The sequence below is a fragment of the Plectropomus leopardus genome, chromosome 1 (genome assembly GCF_026936395.1).
Source record: "Plectropomus leopardus strain MGB_pleo_1.0 chromosome 1, ASM2693639v1, whole genome shotgun sequence".
In the NCBI taxonomy this organism is placed as follows: domain Eukaryota; kingdom Metazoa; phylum Chordata; class Actinopteri; order Perciformes; family Serranidae; genus Plectropomus; species Plectropomus leopardus.
In genome coordinates, this window is record NC_142176.1 from 3,385,843 (window position 1) to 3,404,239 (window position 18,397).

An 18,397-nucleotide genomic window follows, 5' to 3' on the forward strand; every position below is an offset into this window, starting at 1 on the left:
CTTGATTTATTACAAATGCATGGTCAGAAGGTAATAATCAAAAATAAACAAAAAAAAAACAAAATTATGATAATTAGAAATATTTAAATATTTAAATAAATATTTTCCCTAGACATTTTACCTAGCTTTTTTAAAAATAAAAATATCAAAAAAAAAAATACAAAAACAAAAACAATCATAAAAAAGAACAAACAAGTGCTGAAAATCTAAATAAATATATGTTTTTTATTTATATATTTTATTCTATTTTTTCTGTAACATAATTTCTAATCTAAAATTGTTATAATTATAAATATAATTTTCTGGACATTTAAAGGTAATTTTTAGGTAATTTTCTTGTTACTTTTTAACTAATTTCTTTGAATTTGGGGGACTTCTTTGTTAATCATGGCCTTTATTCCCCCATGTTTTCAAAAGAAATTAAATCATTTTGCTCAAGTTTTAAAGGGACAAATAACTTGTGAAAAACGTCTGAATGCAGCACAAATGAACTGATGTCAATCCAGGTTTCAAAAGGTTAACATGACCTCTGACAAACAAAACATGCCACAGCAGTCATGAACATGACTGAAAAGAGACAATAATGACAAACTTCAACAGAGGAGAAAAAGAGAAACCCTCCAAAAAACTGAAAGCAGCAATCCATCTCCTCAGAGAGGAGCCATCAAGTCTTCTCTCTACTGCCCTCTTCTGTTTAATGGAAAAGCACAAGCTGAAGCTAGGAGCCATTAATCCATGAAACAAGTTTAAAAATGGGGTTTTTCTCAGTGTCACAGCGCAGAGATGTGAAAATCCTGCCTGCAGGCCGGCAGAAATCAGACCGAAGCAGAGCCGGTTCAGTTCAGTTGAGGACTGCTGCGGACGCTCTGGCCCGAGCAGAGGTTAAAGAGAGCACCCGGAGACTGAGCATGATTTATTCATATCAGTCCAACAGAAGGCCAAGTCTTTTTAAATGACAAGAGCATCATTCATGATATTTGTAGTGCCACCATGTTGGCTGCTGAGTAAACTGCTGGCACCGGCCCTGTCATCTTGTTTACAGGAGGGGCCAGGTATTTCCAAGAAAACCTCTGTAGCCTCCTGTCTTTTCACCATTCTGGATCATCTAGGGTCAAAGTTATTTCCCTATTATAGCTGATGTTAAAGCTCAGAGATTCATTTTTGATCAGCCATTTTTCCTCACAAAAAAATAGCGAGCATTTAAGAAACTATTATTGCAAGAAATCCTATAAAAGGTCCAGATCAAGCCCCAAAGAGGTGCGCCTGGCTCCGAAGAGAAATGTTTCATTTTACGATTTAGATTTGAGCCATCTAGTTCGATAACATTTAAAAAGTCTTTTTTTTTTAAGACCACCATTCAAGCTAGCGAAGCACTAAACTAAACTAGTCAGTCACTCTGCCGGCGAAAGTTACTCGCTCTGGCACACTCGGCTGCCATAAGTCTGGAAAAAGTGCTTCTTTTGCTTCATGCGCCAATGAGCAGCTCTAATAGGAATGAACAGGGCCCGCCCCCGTGCTGTATCCAGACTTTTTTAAGCGTAATAAGAAAATGAGATTTAAATTTGTCCTTGATCCTGCAGCATCTTTGGAGTTGAAAGATGAGTTGATTAAATCAGCAGCTTCTATGAAAATTCCATCTGTTTGTTTGGGGATGTTGCTGCTGATGACATTAACAGCTCCTGCGGCACATTTTTTTGAATTTGCATCAGAGTCTTGTGTCCTGTCGGCTCTCAACAAGGTCCCGCCCATCTAGTGCAACAGCTTGATCTGGGATGTTAGGGGTTAACCATGTCTCTGTGAAGATGTACGCAGAGCAGTCTCTGATTTCCTGTTGCTGAGTGAGCCTCAGTCACATCTCATCCACTTTATTCTCCTGCGACCATTAGACAGAAGAAGGCTTGGGCGAGGAACAGCTCTTGGTCCATGTTGGGTCAGCCTCGCCCTGATGCCGGCTCTCCTCCCTCTCTCTGTCCAGCGCTTTCAGTTTCCCTTCGTTTTTCCTCCTTCCTTTCTTCATCTGGTCTGACTGGCCGCTTCACATATGCCGTTGGTGGAGATCCTCTCACAGTCTGCTGCGTTCAGTCCAAACTCCACAAAACTTTTCCCGATGTTGATAAATGCTTCTCTCTAGTAGAAAAGTCGTGCTTCAGCAGAAGGGAACATGGTGTCGAAAAAATAGAAAAATGTAGCAAAAAAGAGGTCCAGCAGAAAGCTTTGCCAGAGCTCTGAGCAGGAAGCAGCCACTTATGTTCCTCATACCAAACAGGAGCCTTGTTATCAGCTTCCTCCTCCCATCTGTCATCATCCCTTCATCACAGGAGGCGTCTCTCTCCCTCTCTCCACAGCACGCATGAAAGCGGAGGCACAGGTGTGTGAGAACAGAAGTTTCCAGGTGCCTCGGAGATGAAGTGTTATCATAAGAACTTTATTTAGTAACATATTGTACAGTGATTATGTACACAAAAACTTTCATTATTATACATTTTGATAAATACATAACCTCTGCCTCACTACCAGGCTGCAATATATATATATATATATATATATATATATATATATATATATATATATAACTTTACTGGCCTCTGTGGAAATGTGCCGGTTTAAGACAAAACAATTTGGCTGGAAGATAAAATGATTAAAACTTGGGGGATGTGGGGAATATTGGCCTCCTCTCAGCCTTTACACTACGACTGACGGCTTTTTGTCATCGCCACACAATTAAGCAAACACGTCACCCAAAGCTGTGCTCTCAGTGCTGCTGCATCAATCTGTTTGTAATCTGTTGCTCGGGCACTAACAATTGTTCTGTGTGGATAAACAAGGGAGCGGGGAGAGAGCAAAAACATAAATGTGATCAATTTTAGAACATTTGGTGCCAACACTGAGGGCTGATGTTTGGCTATAAAGGAAAGCTCGAGAGTGCAAAAATCTTTCCTTCTCTTGTAGATCACCTCTGTTCCACTGACATCTGTGGGTTTCCATTAACCTTGAAATTGGCACAAATTGAAATTGGATTTTGGAAAAAAAGAAAAAAGTTTTGCAAAAGTTTTTATGCTCGCATGAGGTGGTATTTCAGACAATCTAAAAAAGGCATATTTTGCAAAACTGCAAAGGAAACACTTTCTTTTGTCTTTTCTAGGTCACATGATGCTATGGCTGTGTGCCTGTCAGTAGGAACTGGCTCCCTCATGATGCAGCAGGAGATACAGGAGCTGTTATTGCATCACATAACTGAGAAAATTCTTCTGTGAAATCGTGGACTATCGCCTCCCAGAAATATGTGGCTCCTCCCACATATAAGGGGCTCGCCTTTCCACTATTGCTCGCATAACACGCCTAAGTCGCCTTCGGTGGGAAATAATGACAGCTAGCGCGGTGGCTGCAATAGAAAAAAACGTGCTAATGTTTTGAACATCAGTTGCTATGCTTCTTTAATGTTATCGCCAGAGGACAAGTAAAAAAACATCACTCAATGGAAATGCATCTCGCAATTGCATTTTATCAACATTTCGAAAGTTTTGCACAAATCTGTAATGGAAAAATGTCGGTGCTTTCTGTCAAAAGACAAGAGAGAGACAAGAGAGTGGACCAAGTCATTGTTTCACAAGTCTCAAATTTTTTTGCACTCAAGTCCTTAGTCAAGACAGTCAAGTCCCGATTTAAGTCCTACACAGGTCACAATGTGCTCTTCAACAAATGTAACTTAAAATAATACAATATTAAATTTACAAAAATTGCAAATGCTTTTTTAAAATCTGAATTTAATTCTTTTAAAAAGAAGTTATTTAGCTTTGAAGCTTGTTAGCTAAGCATTAGCTCGCCCACAATGTTAATATTAGCCTTGACCTCTTTGTTCACCTTCAAATCTCTTCAAATGGAAGCTGTTGCATCTCCGTCTGTATCTTTCAATATGCTCATTTTGCGTACTGAAATTAGTTTTTTTTTGTTGACCACTGTAGAGTTTTTGTACATCGACAAAATGATCTTTCTATTCCCAAACGGCACTCATTAACTCAACATCAGCTGCTCATGTTTCTCTCCTGCAAACTAGCTGAATGCTGCTGGTTTTAACATCTGGCAAATAAAGTTTTGACTTACTGGGAACAAAAAGTGTGTTGATTCGGGGAAATGAAGGGGAATTAATCGACTTGAGACACACTTTTTAAATAACACACTTTCCTAATCCTTTGGCTCAGAAGGAAGGTATCAAAGTGTACTCAAATCAAAAGGCTCGAGTCCAACTGAGGTCATTAAAAAAAAAAACTCTGTTTTAGTGACTGAAAATCCAAAACGTAGAGGAAAAGAGCTTTCAAAAAAATCTATATACATGTAGACAGGACCTGACACGAGTTAAATATTCGCAGCTACAGTTGGTTTGGCTAGCGTGCTAACGTGTGTTAAATCTTTGACTGGTGTTACCGTCATCAGTATCGCAGGTGTCTACAAATCAGTGAAATCAGACTGACTTCAGCTCACATGAGTCTTTTAATGTTTTAATAGCTTGTTATGGGTTTAATAGTTTTCTCTTAAATCTTACTTTTCCTCAGTGTACAATGGTTGACGTTAGTCTGCATGAGCCTATTGCAGAGTCATGAATTTGATTACAACTGACTCGACAAATCAAAAGACTTGTGATTCCACTAAGTGTTTAAAACACCATCAAATGTGCAGATTTAAAAAATAAATAAATAAAAGTTTGGTTACTTAGACGTTAAAACTGAGCTTTTGGGAAACAATGACATCACCTCCTCCATTCATTTGTTGTTTTGTTTATGAGCATACACTCGAAAAAAACGGTGTGTTTATATTGAAAGGAGGCGTCATGCGTCAGTTATTTGGTCAACCTCAGTGTCAGAAGTTTGAAATGCTTGTGAAAGCCGTCTGAACGCAGCGCAAGATACCTGATGTCGATCCAGGTGTGAAAGGGTTAAATAAGGGTCACATGGACAGATTTTTCTGTATCTGTTTAGAAAAGGCCTCAATGTTCAACAACCTGAATTTATGATCCAGTGTGGTCTTCTACATTATGCAAAATGTGCACCAGCTTCTGTCTGTTGCATCACATCCAGCACAGATGATTTTCTGCGTTATTGCCACTCAGACGCTCGTGGAACAGAGTTGAGCAGGAAACTCTCGGAGGCGTTCAAAGTCAGAACGGAGCTTCATTTAAAAATGTAAAGTGGTCTTTTGTGTTTGAGACGCTGCCAAAGCATCAGGTTTTGATGGCAGCAGCTGGGAACCACTGCTCTGTTGCATAACGTTGCAGAGAACCCAGATGTTGGTTTGTTGCTTACAGGCCACTGTGGTAACAATGGGAGCTGTGGCTGGCCTGCAGAGTCGCATGGCACGGTTAAAGAGAGGAACGCTGCGTTCTGAGTTGGTGTCAGCTACAACCTGCTGTTAGTTTCCAGAACACAGCTGTCTCCCAGCCTCATTAAAAAAAAAAAAAATCGATACTTACAATGTCCCCGTCCATAAAGTTGCAGATTGGAACGGTTAAATGAAGAGCGACTGAAATAGACAGACAGAATAAACAATGGGCTGCAGCAGCTGGAGGCAGACACAAACACTCCGCCACATCTTGAGCTGAATTCCAGTCATACCAAACAGCTCAATATGAAAAACACGACCAACATTTAAACCTCTGCAGAAGTTAATTTTGATGTGCTTTATGTCTGCTTGCAGGTTTTTCAGGTCACATTAAGTGTGTAGTGAGGGGACGTAACCACCGTGCACAACTGGAGGCTCAGCCCTGACAGCTTTCACACCTCCTCCCCCCTCCTACGTTGCCCTGATGTCAGCATTTGGCGACCCCCTGCTCTGAACACTGGCGTTCTGTCGGTGTGTATTCCCCTCGGCTCGCCCTGCGTACAGAGCTGCGATTCTGCGCCTCGCCGACGCAGCACAACAGCTACCTTCTTTTCCTCATGCTGGTCTCCAAGCGGCCGAGCTCCTCGTAAGACTGGTAGAAGACTTCCAGCTCGCGGCAGCCCCAGCCCCTCCAGACACACAGGCACCACTCCGTGTTTTCTTTATGAAAGCCACATACAACTGTGTCCTTCGCCACCACGGCTGCCTCCTGCAGGATCCTGAGAGGACGAGAGAGCAGAGGGATCGATCAGAGAGGGATGCAGAGCTAAAGTTGGTGGCAGATCTCTGCGCACTGTAATTAGCTCTTCCTAGAAGCTCGCAGGCAGTTTCAGGAAGTGGTTCCCTGGAAAGCCACTGAGGACACTGAACGCACTGTTAGCACAGAGGAGACTGCTTGTCTAAGTACTGGTGAAGAACCAAATTCCTGCACTTCTCTGCCCCAAAATACCTGATGCAAAGCCCTTTCTCCTGGAAAGACAAATTTAAAATCGACCCTAATATTTCACTAATAATCAGAAAAAAATCTGCTAGCTAGTGCTGCTTTCTACATTCCTGAGTGCTCTTATTTATTTATTTTTTTATCACTGAGTGCTCTTATTCATTAATGTATTTTTTAATGTTGAAACGGTAGCCTGATGTACTTTTGTTGCTACAAGCTGAGATGTGAAGTCAGACCACCATTATAAAATACATCTGAAAAAACTGTCAACAGGACACTTCGAACTGAAAAAGGTCAATTATGAATGTTTCAATTGTGAATTTTTTGATCTATGGAGTTTTTATATTTGAAAGACTTTACGGGAGTTGAAAGAAGTGATTTAAAAATCGGTGACGTCATAAATTCAATTCAGTTCAGTTTCATTTATGAAGTTATTACAATCAAAATTTGCCTGAGAGGTGAAAATCCCTTTGTCCTTTCGACCTTCACATTGACTTAAAAAAAACCCAGAAAACCCTTTAACGGGAGAAAAAAACCCAAAAAGCGTCGAGGTAGGATCCCACATCCAGGATGGACAGACATGCAATAAATGTTGTAATGGACAAAAAAATTAGGAACACAGGAAAGACAGAGAACATATATATATATATATATATATAGACACTGACATTTTTCCTCATTATTTCTCAAATTAAAGTCTTTTAAAACTTTTGGTAGTTTTAGGTTATTTCCTTGTCACTTTTTAATATCATTTTGCAGGACAATTCATGCAAAGTTGCTGACAGTCTTTTTTCCCCTTGAAAAAAAAATCCTGTTTCAAAGGTTTAAAGTCGTCTGAAGAACGAAACTAATGTCGATCCAGGTTTTAAAGGGTTAAACTCACATCTTGTCAGATCAGTATATTTGGGGTCCATGTAAACAGTTCAGATTGAATCTCTGATCAGCCTGATTTTGACTAAGTTAAAGAAAAAGTATCCATGTAACCGCGGCTGATGTTGAAGAAAAAGGACAATCTACCTTTAAACTGTCGCTAATTTATGAAGGCTGTGACACAAAGCATTCTGGGAGGAAGAGGAGCTTGTGAGGACCGTGTGTCCTGAGCTCGGCCGCCAATGTATCACGCCCAGCAACCCTGAATTATCCTCTTCCATTGTTGTTTCATCTCTGTGAGGTGTGTTATTATCGTCTGCTGATATACGGCCGCGTGATCTCTGAAGTCTCATCCAGTAAGAACTCAGCCGTTAATACGTCTGCGATGGAGATAAAACTGTCCAATCAGAGGGCAGCACAACAGACGCTGCGTGATATACCTGCAGGCCTGACGACCCCTCGCCTCACCTGAGCCACGACCCCCAGCTGCTGGCCCACGCTACAGGTGCACCGTGTAATAACTGCTTATTAAAGGCCCCTGTTTTGGGTGGCCTTTTTATTGCCTGCTGCTAAAAGGCCAGGCCCCCTTTTTTCGGTGCAGCTCACACAGAGTCTCTGTCTGCAGAGGAGCAGCTGCTGGCGGCTTCACAGGAATAATTACAGACTCAGCCGAGCGCCATAAGTACATGATGACGGATCTCGCTCGGCTTTATTGAGGCTGCATCGGGAGATTAATATGTAGCTCTTTGACCGGCGGTGAACGCTTTAAAGCGCAGCTGAGACGGGCTCCACGCAGGTGGAAAAAATAACCCTCACTGAGACCCTTTAATGTTAAAATACAGAAATAAGATCAATCCTGTTTATTCTTAGTGGTTTTAAAACTAAAGCAGATGCAAAATGACACATTAATGCTCTTGACCCCCTAAATCCTCGCCTCTGGAACAGCCTGCTGGCGGTTAATTATATTCTATTTGCACTGCGTTTATCTGGGTGGTTGATTATCTTCCTCTTTTTATTGTCAAGCATCTTATGTAGCAATTTTGCACAAAAGGCACTATTTTTTATGTCGTTCAGGCTATAATACCAAGATTTCTTTTCTTTTTTAAAAATATCCCATCATTTTTTTAATCTAGGTCTCTTCCAAACAGTTGAGTTATGGCTGTTCATGTTAAAGGTAAACCAGAGAAAACAAATTACACATTATTAACTGTTGAAAGCTTGAAATATGTTTGTATACCAACATATATCAATTTTTGACCATGGCATTAGAAGTATTACCAGCACTTATTTCCACACATATTTACCATTACCTGACTTTGAAAACTTCTCAGAGGTCTTTGAAATGTTCAATGTAATTATAAAATGAGTTTTGAGTTTTTTTAAATTTTTTATCTGTTATAAATGATGGGGATGTCATTTATGGAAAAGCTGCTCATGTGTGCGGAGATTGTTTTTGTTTAAAAATGAAAATTTACGGATGTAAATAAGCAGTCCTGCTAACTCCGGCATATTTACATTTATATTTTATACTGATGTTATTATTATTATTATTATTATTATTATTATTATTATTATTATTATTATTATTATTATATTTAAATTGTCTCTATTTTCAGCTGTTATTTTGGTTTATAATCTGAGTGGAAAAACAGGGCCCACAGATGCAGATTTTGGCTTTTGGTCGTCTCTGTGTTTCAGTTGAGGATCACATGTTGTTGCTGTTTTTGGTGGAAATTGTTTGACTATCAGCTTCCTGCCCTGAAGGACGTCCTCTGGGTCAGAGGGAACAGCAGTTTTTTTTGGGATTCTATTTTCAGTGCCGTTTTTATTTTAGAGCAGAACAGACTCACAGTAACTGCTTTCACTGGCGAGCTGCAGCCGTTTTCTGTTTAATTCACTCTGTGACATTTCATCAAGAACCAGAGACGCTGATATTATAACGACCTCACAGAGCCGAGCGACACTCCTGCATGCTTCATGAAACTGCCTGCAGCTCCTCGAGACTGCATTAAAAAAAAAAGAAAGTTTTTAAATTATAAAATTATCACTGAAAACAATCAACCCTCACATTATAGTTCCACAAAGCAATCGTCTATCATGACCTCCCAAAAATATATGGATTTCAAAAACAGTAACAAAGTTGTTATTTTAGGTTTGAAGGCATTTTTGTAAATATACAGGCAACAATTAAAGACTACGGAAGAAAATGAAATACATTAAGGCCATGTTTGGAAGACTGGTTATCGTTTCTGTTTGTTTTGTCCTTTAGTAACGGTGTCTTTGGTCTCTGTTGGGTCTTTTTCTGTTTTGTTGTTTTTTTAACTTGTTTTGTGGCATCTAGTTATGGCCCACTGATTTATGCATTTATTTATTTTTTTGATGATTTGTGATGTGTCGTAATTTGGTGAATCTTGTGTGTTTTGTTTGTTTATCTTAGAAATATAATTTTTCGAAGTTTCGAACAAGATAAACTGGGAAATAAACATTTGGCTCAAAACCTAAATAGCTGACATCATCTTTATTTTACTGATTCAAGTGAAAGTGAACATGCTGCAAAAATAATCCAGCAGCAAACACAAAAAACCAAAAAGATGTACAGACTGAAGAACGTGAACTCACCCCAGAGACGAACATCCAGGTGGACTGAGGACAGCGATGACACGCCCCCTCAGCTGATCGCCATGTGACTGCATCTCAATGACCATCACATCACCTCCACGCCTGCCACACACACACACACACACACACACACACACACACACACACACACACACACACACACACACACACACACAGACACACACACACACACAGACACACACACACACACACACACACAGACACACACACACACACACACACACACACACACACACAGAATGTGAGCGTGTGATTTGCAGAAATTTGCGCTTCTCGTTACATATGAAGAATAGTGGATAAGGTTAAAAAACGAAGAATTATATGTCTTATCTAAGTGGAGATGTAAAAATCAAACAAACAAGCTGCACTACACAAAATATTTAAATAACTGTTACTGAATATTTATATAAACAAACAAGAAGACGACGCCAAACACACACGAGAACCGACAGCGTCAATAACCTCAGCAGAGTTAGCAGCACAAACACAACTCGGTTTTGTGGAGATCGATGCAGTTTACACGGTGACAGAAGGGCTGGCGTTCTCACAAGATCACACTCAAAAAAGGTGTGTTTTCAGGCCCCCCAAAAACACTGTGAATGAAAAGCAAAACCCCAACAAAAGCTTCACATTTCATGCAGGAACCGTTGCCATGTAAAACGGCCCCTAAATTGCAACCCCGTTGTTTTTAAACCTAAACTGGGTCAGCGGCGTTTTCTTTACGAGCATACACATTACAAACGCTTTAAAGATGCAAAATGAAGGAAGGTTTCAGCCTTCTATCGATTATCTTCTGTCAGTATGTTCCCTTCTTACAGAACATGTAATTATGTAAACGTGGTGCGTTTGTTTGGGGTTTTTTTTGCCACACAGAACAGCAGAAAGGCACTATTAAAATGAACATATACCCACATGCAGACATAAACACATATAAAGACACTCACACACATACAGAAACATAAACAAACATGCCCAGTTTTGAACATGGACCCCTCTGGACTGGACCAGAAAACATGGGAACTGACTGCAGCATATTCCAAAAATATGAATGTAACCGTACCAATAAGTTGGTATTTGTTTTGCTTTTTTTGTTTGTCTTACGTGTGTTTGTGTGTGTTGTGCATGTAAGATATAACTTCTGCTGTCTTTTGTTCGAGTTCTGTTAAGGTCGTTACCAAAATTATGATAAATAAGTGGTCCGTCCTGTATGTGCTAAAATGCACTATAATGCACACGTCTTGTTTTATTGTTTTATGTCTTGTCTTCTAACTTGTTTGTTCCTTTTATATATTTTGTTCTTATTTTTTTTATTTAATTTTTTCTATGTTTCTTTTCATAGTTCTTGACATTTCTGTTCATATTTGGAAACAGAGATTATATTTTATGTTATTGTATTGTCTGAAAAACATAAATAAAGTAAAAAACGGTTCTGTACACATGTATGGAAATGTGCACATGTGCAGATGCTATCAGAACCTCAATAAATAAAATTATTAAAAAAAAAACAACATGCAGTTGCCCGAAATAAAGAAATAAAAGCCCATAGTGATTGGCTACAAAAAGATGCAAGAAGAGTGTCAGAGTTTGTCATATTATTCGTGTTTTTCTCATTTATGTGTACTGATGCACAGTATGTGTATTTGTACATTCATTTCACATTTCCTGCAGGTACATTATACTGTAACTTGTGTCCTAAGTTTTTATAATTCCAATATTACGGCTGTCGATGGGTGTGTTTAATGTGTTTTTAACTGCACCGTATTCTGTGCTCATGTCTTCGTGTGTTTGTGCTGACTCGGTGTGTTTTGTACCTGGGGATCCACAGAGCTCCGTTCACCGGCAGCACAGTGAAGGCTCTCAGCTGTGGCGGTGTGGCCTTCACGCTCTCTGCGGCGTCTCCATCAGACTCAGGGTTTGTTGATGCTCGCTGATCTGTCTCCTCCCGGTCTGCGGGCTGCGGCACACTGCTGTGGCTGTCTAACGAGGCGAGGCCTGCGGAGCTGGAACAGTCCGACCCGTGCGGCTCCAGGGAGCAGTTGGACGATATTGAGCAGTAGTCTGTCAGCGAGTCCTGGTGTTGGATGATCTGAGTGCCCGCCTCCTCGCTGTAGATCAGCGTCACCTCTCCGTTTGTCCATCCCTGCTTCTGGTCCTGCTCCGCGGTCTCGAGTTCAGAGGCTGTCACCATGGTAACCCCTTTGGGACGCTGCACGGTGAAGACATCCCGAAGGGGGTTGCTGTCTCCGCAGCTGAAACCATGACATGAACTCAAAAACAGACACTAAAAGAAAAACAATTCCGCTTCAGCACGGACACGAGCAGCTTTTTTCTCCTCGCTGTGAAGATCAGACAGCCAGATTGCTTCATGTTACATCATCGTTGTTAGTGTGCAACTTTCTGATTAATACTAACTAAACCCAAAGGTATAACGTTGCCTCAAATATTCACAGAGAAGGTCAGAGACTCTTCTGCTTTGCTCTGCAGCTAAAGTTTGGTACACTCGTACAACAGAGACACACACACACACACACACACACACACACACACACACACACACACACACACACACACACACACACACACACACACACACACACACACAGGGCCTCCCAGCTAACAGCAAACGACAACAACATTGCCTAACATTACCTACAAGTTTCAAAGAAAACATTTTCATCTAATTATTAACATTTTATGGATGTTTATCATTTCAAATAATGTCCCTATAAGGTTAAATGCTGACTAAGACGTAACGTTATAACTGCAACATTGTGAGGATGTTTTGGTGATGTTGAGAAGTGACAGATCACAGAATGTTCTTTTATGAAACGTTCCCACAATGTTACATGAGAACAAAGGAAAAACGTTTTCACAGCAACATTCAGAGCATGTTACTGAGGTCTGCGATTACAAAACATTTTTAACTGAAAATGTAATGTGATATGTTAACCCTCTGTTAACCTTGGTATCACCTTTCATTTACAGCCACTTAAGGCCATTAAGGACAAAAATATCCACTTCCAAAACCTTTCATAAAAATATTATATATAAATATGTTTTTCCCAAATGTTTTGGCTTAAATCTTTTAATCTATCAGAACAATCAAATGATTAAACGTTGTTGGGATTTTAACCATTTAAATGCCAGTTTGAATGCATGATGTCACTGTTGTTTTTGTATATAAATATAAATCACTGTCTTGGATATGTCAAAGATTAGAAACAACAATGATTTTGATGCATTTATAGTTTTTTGTGAGATTGTCAGATTTATAATTTAGGACACTTTAAAGCCACTAAGGACAAAAATGTCCAAAAACTGCTATAAAAATATTACAGATTAATATTTTTTTCTAAATGTTTCGGCTTAAATATTTTAATCAACTTCAGTCCTGATCAAAACTACCAAACATTTATTTATTTCCGGATTTTAACCGTTTAAATGTCAGTTTATTTATTTATAGTTTCATTCTGCAGAGTCAGATATATAATTTAGGTCCCGTTAAAGCAGTGGTCGGCAAGTAAGTTTGGCCTCGGGCCAAACAATTAGATGGCGGGTCAGAACATAATCAAAGGATAATTTAAGAAATTGATTGATTCATTTATACTTTCAGATACAGTTCACAAATTGAGGATCTGGAGATTTCAAACGCAACGCAAGTAAGCTGAGGAATTCCCACCTCGCTTTTTTTGTCCTGATCTTTCTATTTTATCCTGAATTGTGCAGCAATTTGAAAATCTGTTTAAATGTGAGATGTTAATTAATCGTCAATAATCTGTCTGGTGCTCTATGATGATGATGATTGTGGTCTCACCTTGATGATGGTTTAAAGGTACATGTGATGAATTAGTGTAATGGATGCTATTAATAGCCACCTCTGTGCGTAATGGTTGCGTGCAATGACAGGTGTTTTCCTGGAAAACCGCGCTGGTGCGAGACAGTTTGGAAAACTGAGTATGTGGCTGCCATCGGAGAATGCGCGCTCTCCGCCGCGGTGTCGGACTTTCGGAAAGTGCGCGCTCTCCGCCGCGGTGTCGGAGTTTTGGAGAATGCGCGCCCTCCGCCACGGTTTCGGAGTTTCGGAAAGTGCGCGCTCTCCGCCGCGGTGTCGGAGTTTTTGAGAATGCGCGCCCTCCGCCACGGTTTCGGAGTTTCGGAAGTGCGCGCTCTCCGCCGCGGTGTCGGAGTTTCGGAAAGTGCACGCTCTCCGCCACGGTTTCGGAGTTTCGGAAAGTGCGCGCTCTCCACCACGGTTTCGGAGTTTCGGAAAATGCGCGCTCTCCGCCGCGGTGTCGGAGTTTTGGAGAATGCGCGCTCTCCGCCACGGTTTCGGAGTTTCGGAAAGTGCGCGCTCTCCGCCGCGGTGTCGGAGTTTTGGAGAATGCGCGCCCTCCGCCACGGTTTTGGAGTTTCGGAAGTGCGCGCTCTCCGCCGCGGTGTCGGAGTTTCGGAAAGTGCACGCTCTCCGCCACGGTTTCGGAGTTTCGGAAAGTGCGCGCTCTCCACCACGGTTTCGGAGTTTCGGAAAATGCGCGCTCTCCGCCGCGGTGTCGGAGTTTTGGAGAATGCGCGCTCTACACCACGGTTTCGGAGTTTCGGGAAGTGCGCGCCCTCCGCTGCGGTTACTTTCTACAATTCTACAATTCTACAATTTCATTTAGCAGACGCTTTTATCCAAAGCGACGTACAACACAAGCAAGAATTTAGACTTAAGGAAAAAAACCCTTAGTAAGTGCAAAAAGTGCTTCAGGTGTGATTGGTCACAGGTATTGCCGTCTAGTGGCAGAAGAAGTGCCGCACAGCCAGTCAGTCAATTGTCTCTTAAAAGTAGAAAGGGACTCAGCAGAACGCACAGAGTTTGGAAGTTTGTTCCACCATTTGGGAACAACAGAAGAGAAGAGTCTGGCTAGAGATTTAGATCCGTGCTGGGCTGGAAGCACCAGGCGTCTTTCTAATTAAATAACAGCTCTCATATTAAAACAGAGGTTTCAAATTGGTAGACAATGCAGGATAAAATAGAAACATCATGAACAGGGAAATAATGGCTTAAATGTAAGCTGAATAGTAATAACATTCATCACATATAGGCTCTGTGATTATTTAGGTTAGTCCAAGTAAGTTTATGATGGCGTCTCCGATGTAATATTTTACACAGGAAAGTCGCCATATGGTCTTAAAATGTAGGTAAGCTGTCAGCAAGTAAGTCTGGCCTCTGGCCAATTTTTTTCTAAGACGTTAAGCTGGGCTGTTTTAAACTTTTTCAGCTTTATATCGCCAGAACCAAATTACAAAGCAAATAAACATGAGCTGGCAGGTTCCTCTAGTTCCCAGGTGACAGCGCTCCAGGGAGACAAAACTTGCAGAAGAAAACTGGAGAATCTCCAGAAATTTCTCTCCATGGAGAGCCAAAAAAGCTAAATATAGAGAGAAAAAACACTAACATTTATGAATTAATACCTCCCCTTGTTGAAAATACATTTTTTAGGGTAACAATAGGTGATAGAATCGGCCGGAAATCACTCATTAAACGTACAAACTAAACCATCAGGATGCATTTAAGCACTAAACAAAACAAAAAAGGTTCTGGATCAGAATTCTCTCCAAATTTTCTACTGTTCAATAAGTTTACCATATTTAAATTACTGTGCAGTAGTTTGGGGCAATAATTACAAAAGTTCTTCACATTCACTTTCTATTCTCTGAAAAAAGAGTGATACGGATAATTCACCGAGTGGGATATTTGGATCACACTAACTCATTACTCTTACAATCAAAATGATCAAATTTTACATATTTTGTGAAACTTCAAATTGCACAAATAATGTTTAAGGTTTAAAAAAAAAAAAAAACATTTTCCACCAGGAAAGTTTTTATACAGTAAAACTCTAAAACAGTTTTAATATGGAGCTAAAATAATGTCCAAACATAAACCAGTTTAAAATAATGTATAAAAACATGATTTTCACGAGGTACGGGGCTGAAGAGGCAGTTTGACCATCACCAGGTGTTTACAGGGGTTGCTGTTTATTTATTTGTTTACTTAATATTTATTTTTTCCTATTTTATCTTCCTCCTTTTTCTGTTAATAATAATGTAAAATTGTAGATATTTGATTTGAGGTTTGTGGGTGTATGCACATATGTTCCGATAATCAGAGTATAGGTTAAAATTAATAAGGAAGCTGGTTAATTAAAATTGAGTGACCTATGGATGAGGGGTGGGATTAAATAAGTTTACACACAGGTTAATAATACACTAATAGCACTATATCAAGTTCAACATATCACAGTTCCTCCAAGATTTTATTAGAAAAACTGCTGTAGGACACAAAAAAAGAAAAGAAAAGCCTGCCAAATTCATGAGGGAGTGTTATCATCTCCTCAAGCTATAAGATATATTTTACTTTAGGTGCTGAAAGTTTTGTTCTCTGAAGTTAAAATTAGGAAATTTCTGGCTCAGTTCACTGGCACAGATGGTGACAGAGCAGTGGGAGCGCTGGCTTCAAACCATCGCTTTCCACACATTATCTTCATTACTTTTCCCTACAGGCCAAGCTTTAAACACATTATTAACCCTTTAAAACACTGGCAAATGGGTCTGGTTTCTTAAAAAAAAGACATCAAGGAAAAGCCAAAGATCAACTTGACAAAAAAGGTCACACAAATTAGAAAAAGGGCGGGTTGGAAAAATATTTTTAAAAATAAGGGGAATAATGTCAGCAAATCTATATCTACATTTAATTTAATTTTATATTTAAAATTATGTGACAGAAAAATAATACATACATTTAAAAAAATATATTTTCAGCACTTTTTGGGGGTGGGGGGACGGGGGGTGCTTATTTTCAGTTTATTTTTGTATAACCTTTGTTTATTTTTTTTCTTTTAACAAATTTCCTGCAAATTTTTGGGCCCTGTTTTGATAAGTTGCTGATAGCCTTCACCCCATGTTTTTAAAGAAATCAAACCAATCTGATCAGGATTCAAAGGGTTAACCAACAAACTAAATAAGTAAGTAACAAATAATAAACAAATCATGGATACGAGCAAAAATAAGAGAAACTTTGCTCATATATCGTTTTTTTTTTTTTGCACGAGGTCTGATTTCTTGACATTAACGTCAGCTAATGTAACACTACGTTAACGAAGCGGATTGACGACGGGAATCAACGAGCTGACACGACAGCATGCACTGTCCAGCCGAGCTGCTCCCACAGATCGTCTTTTCTGTCTTTTTGGGATAATTTCTGACTGAAAAATCGCACAGCTCCGTTTTAAACAGCAGCTGAAGGAGCAGCGGTGATGACACCAGCGAAACTCTGATAACTTCAGAGGGTTTTCAACAACAAGCCCTCGGAGCAGATGCACAAAATGAGGCTGCATACTCTCCCTCCTCATAGTGAATAATTGAAAAGAAGATGCTGGTGCTCAGAAAGAAAAACACTGTCGACACATGTTTTCTCTCTCTTTTGCCAAATGAATGAATACGATGAGCTCATATCACACTGATTTTAAAGTCTTTGCTTTGGCTCCGAGTGTGTTTCAAAATCGATATAATCTGATTATATTAAATTGACTATGTGTTGTTTTTTTAACCATACATCCTCATGAGCTTTTGTTGCTAATTTATTTTGTTTATCATTTTTTTGAGGTTACTTTTAGTTCAAGATTTTCATTATACAACATTGGCAACTTGTTTTTTTTTACCATATATTTTACACTATAAAAATACATAACATTTTTTGTTTGTTTGTTTTTAAATTTGTATCTACGTGTTTTTGTTTAGTTGTTTTATATGTTTATTGTTCAAAGTTACTTTTATTTCCAGATTTCTATTATATTACATTGACTTTGACTCTTTTACTGCATTACACTGGAAAAATGTTTTGGGGGATTTTTTCTTAACAAATTGATGCATTTATATATTCTACGGTCTATAATGTCGTATATTTTTGTTATTTCTTGGTGTGAGTATTAAAGAGTTAATTGAACTTCATTTGTTTATTGGCTATTTATTTATATATTTTAGTTTACAGTTTTTACTACTTTCTTTATCATTTTATTATTTTATCATATTTGTTCATTATTTACTTTCTGGTTTTATCCTTTAATTACTTAGTTTTATGTCTTTTTTAAATTATTATTGCTATTATCATGTTATTCATGAATCTATTTATCTGCTCACCTTTCTATTTACTTTTTTAACCTTTCTGTTTATCGATTTTAACCTGACTGTTGTTTCTTTACTACTGGTAGCGTTTCCTCATTTCGTGGTTTTAATGAGAACAATTTTTTTATTTTTTTTTTTATTCACATGCTTGTGTGCTTCTGTGTTTGTGTGTGTGTGTGTGTGTGTGTGTGCGTGTGTGTGTGTGTGTGTGTGTGTGTGTGCGTGTGTGTGAGGAATTAAACAAAACATAACACATTAAAACAAAAAGTGAGCTGGGAGGATTTTTTAAAAATTGCAACTCCTTAACTGTTGATCAATATTAACAAGCAGCTGTAAAATGTACTTAATTAAATAAATGAATAAATAAATGCAGGCATTGTATGTTTCTGCAAACCACGGATATTT

At 39.2% G+C, this 18,397-nt stretch overlaps 1 protein-coding gene across 3 annotated transcripts in view; it reads right to left on the reverse strand.

Moving 5' to 3' along the window:
• Positions 1-205: 205 nt before the first annotated feature.
• Positions 206-18,397, reverse strand: part of lrrk1 (leucine-rich repeat kinase 1) — an 84,438-nt gene continuing 66,246 nt past the window's right edge. For all 3 annotated transcript variants that reach the window (XM_042490273.2, XM_088083033.1, XM_088083078.1), the window contains 3 exons: positions 11,635-12,072; positions 9,803-9,904; positions 206-6,092 (listed from right to left, as the gene is read on the reverse strand). In XM_042490273.2, the coding sequence (XP_042346207.2) occupies positions 5,915-6,092; positions 9,803-9,904; positions 11,635-12,072 (718 nt within the window). In that variant the 3' untranslated portion in view covers positions 206-5,914. The remainder of the gene's footprint in view (positions 6,093-9,802; positions 9,905-11,634; positions 12,073-18,397) is intronic.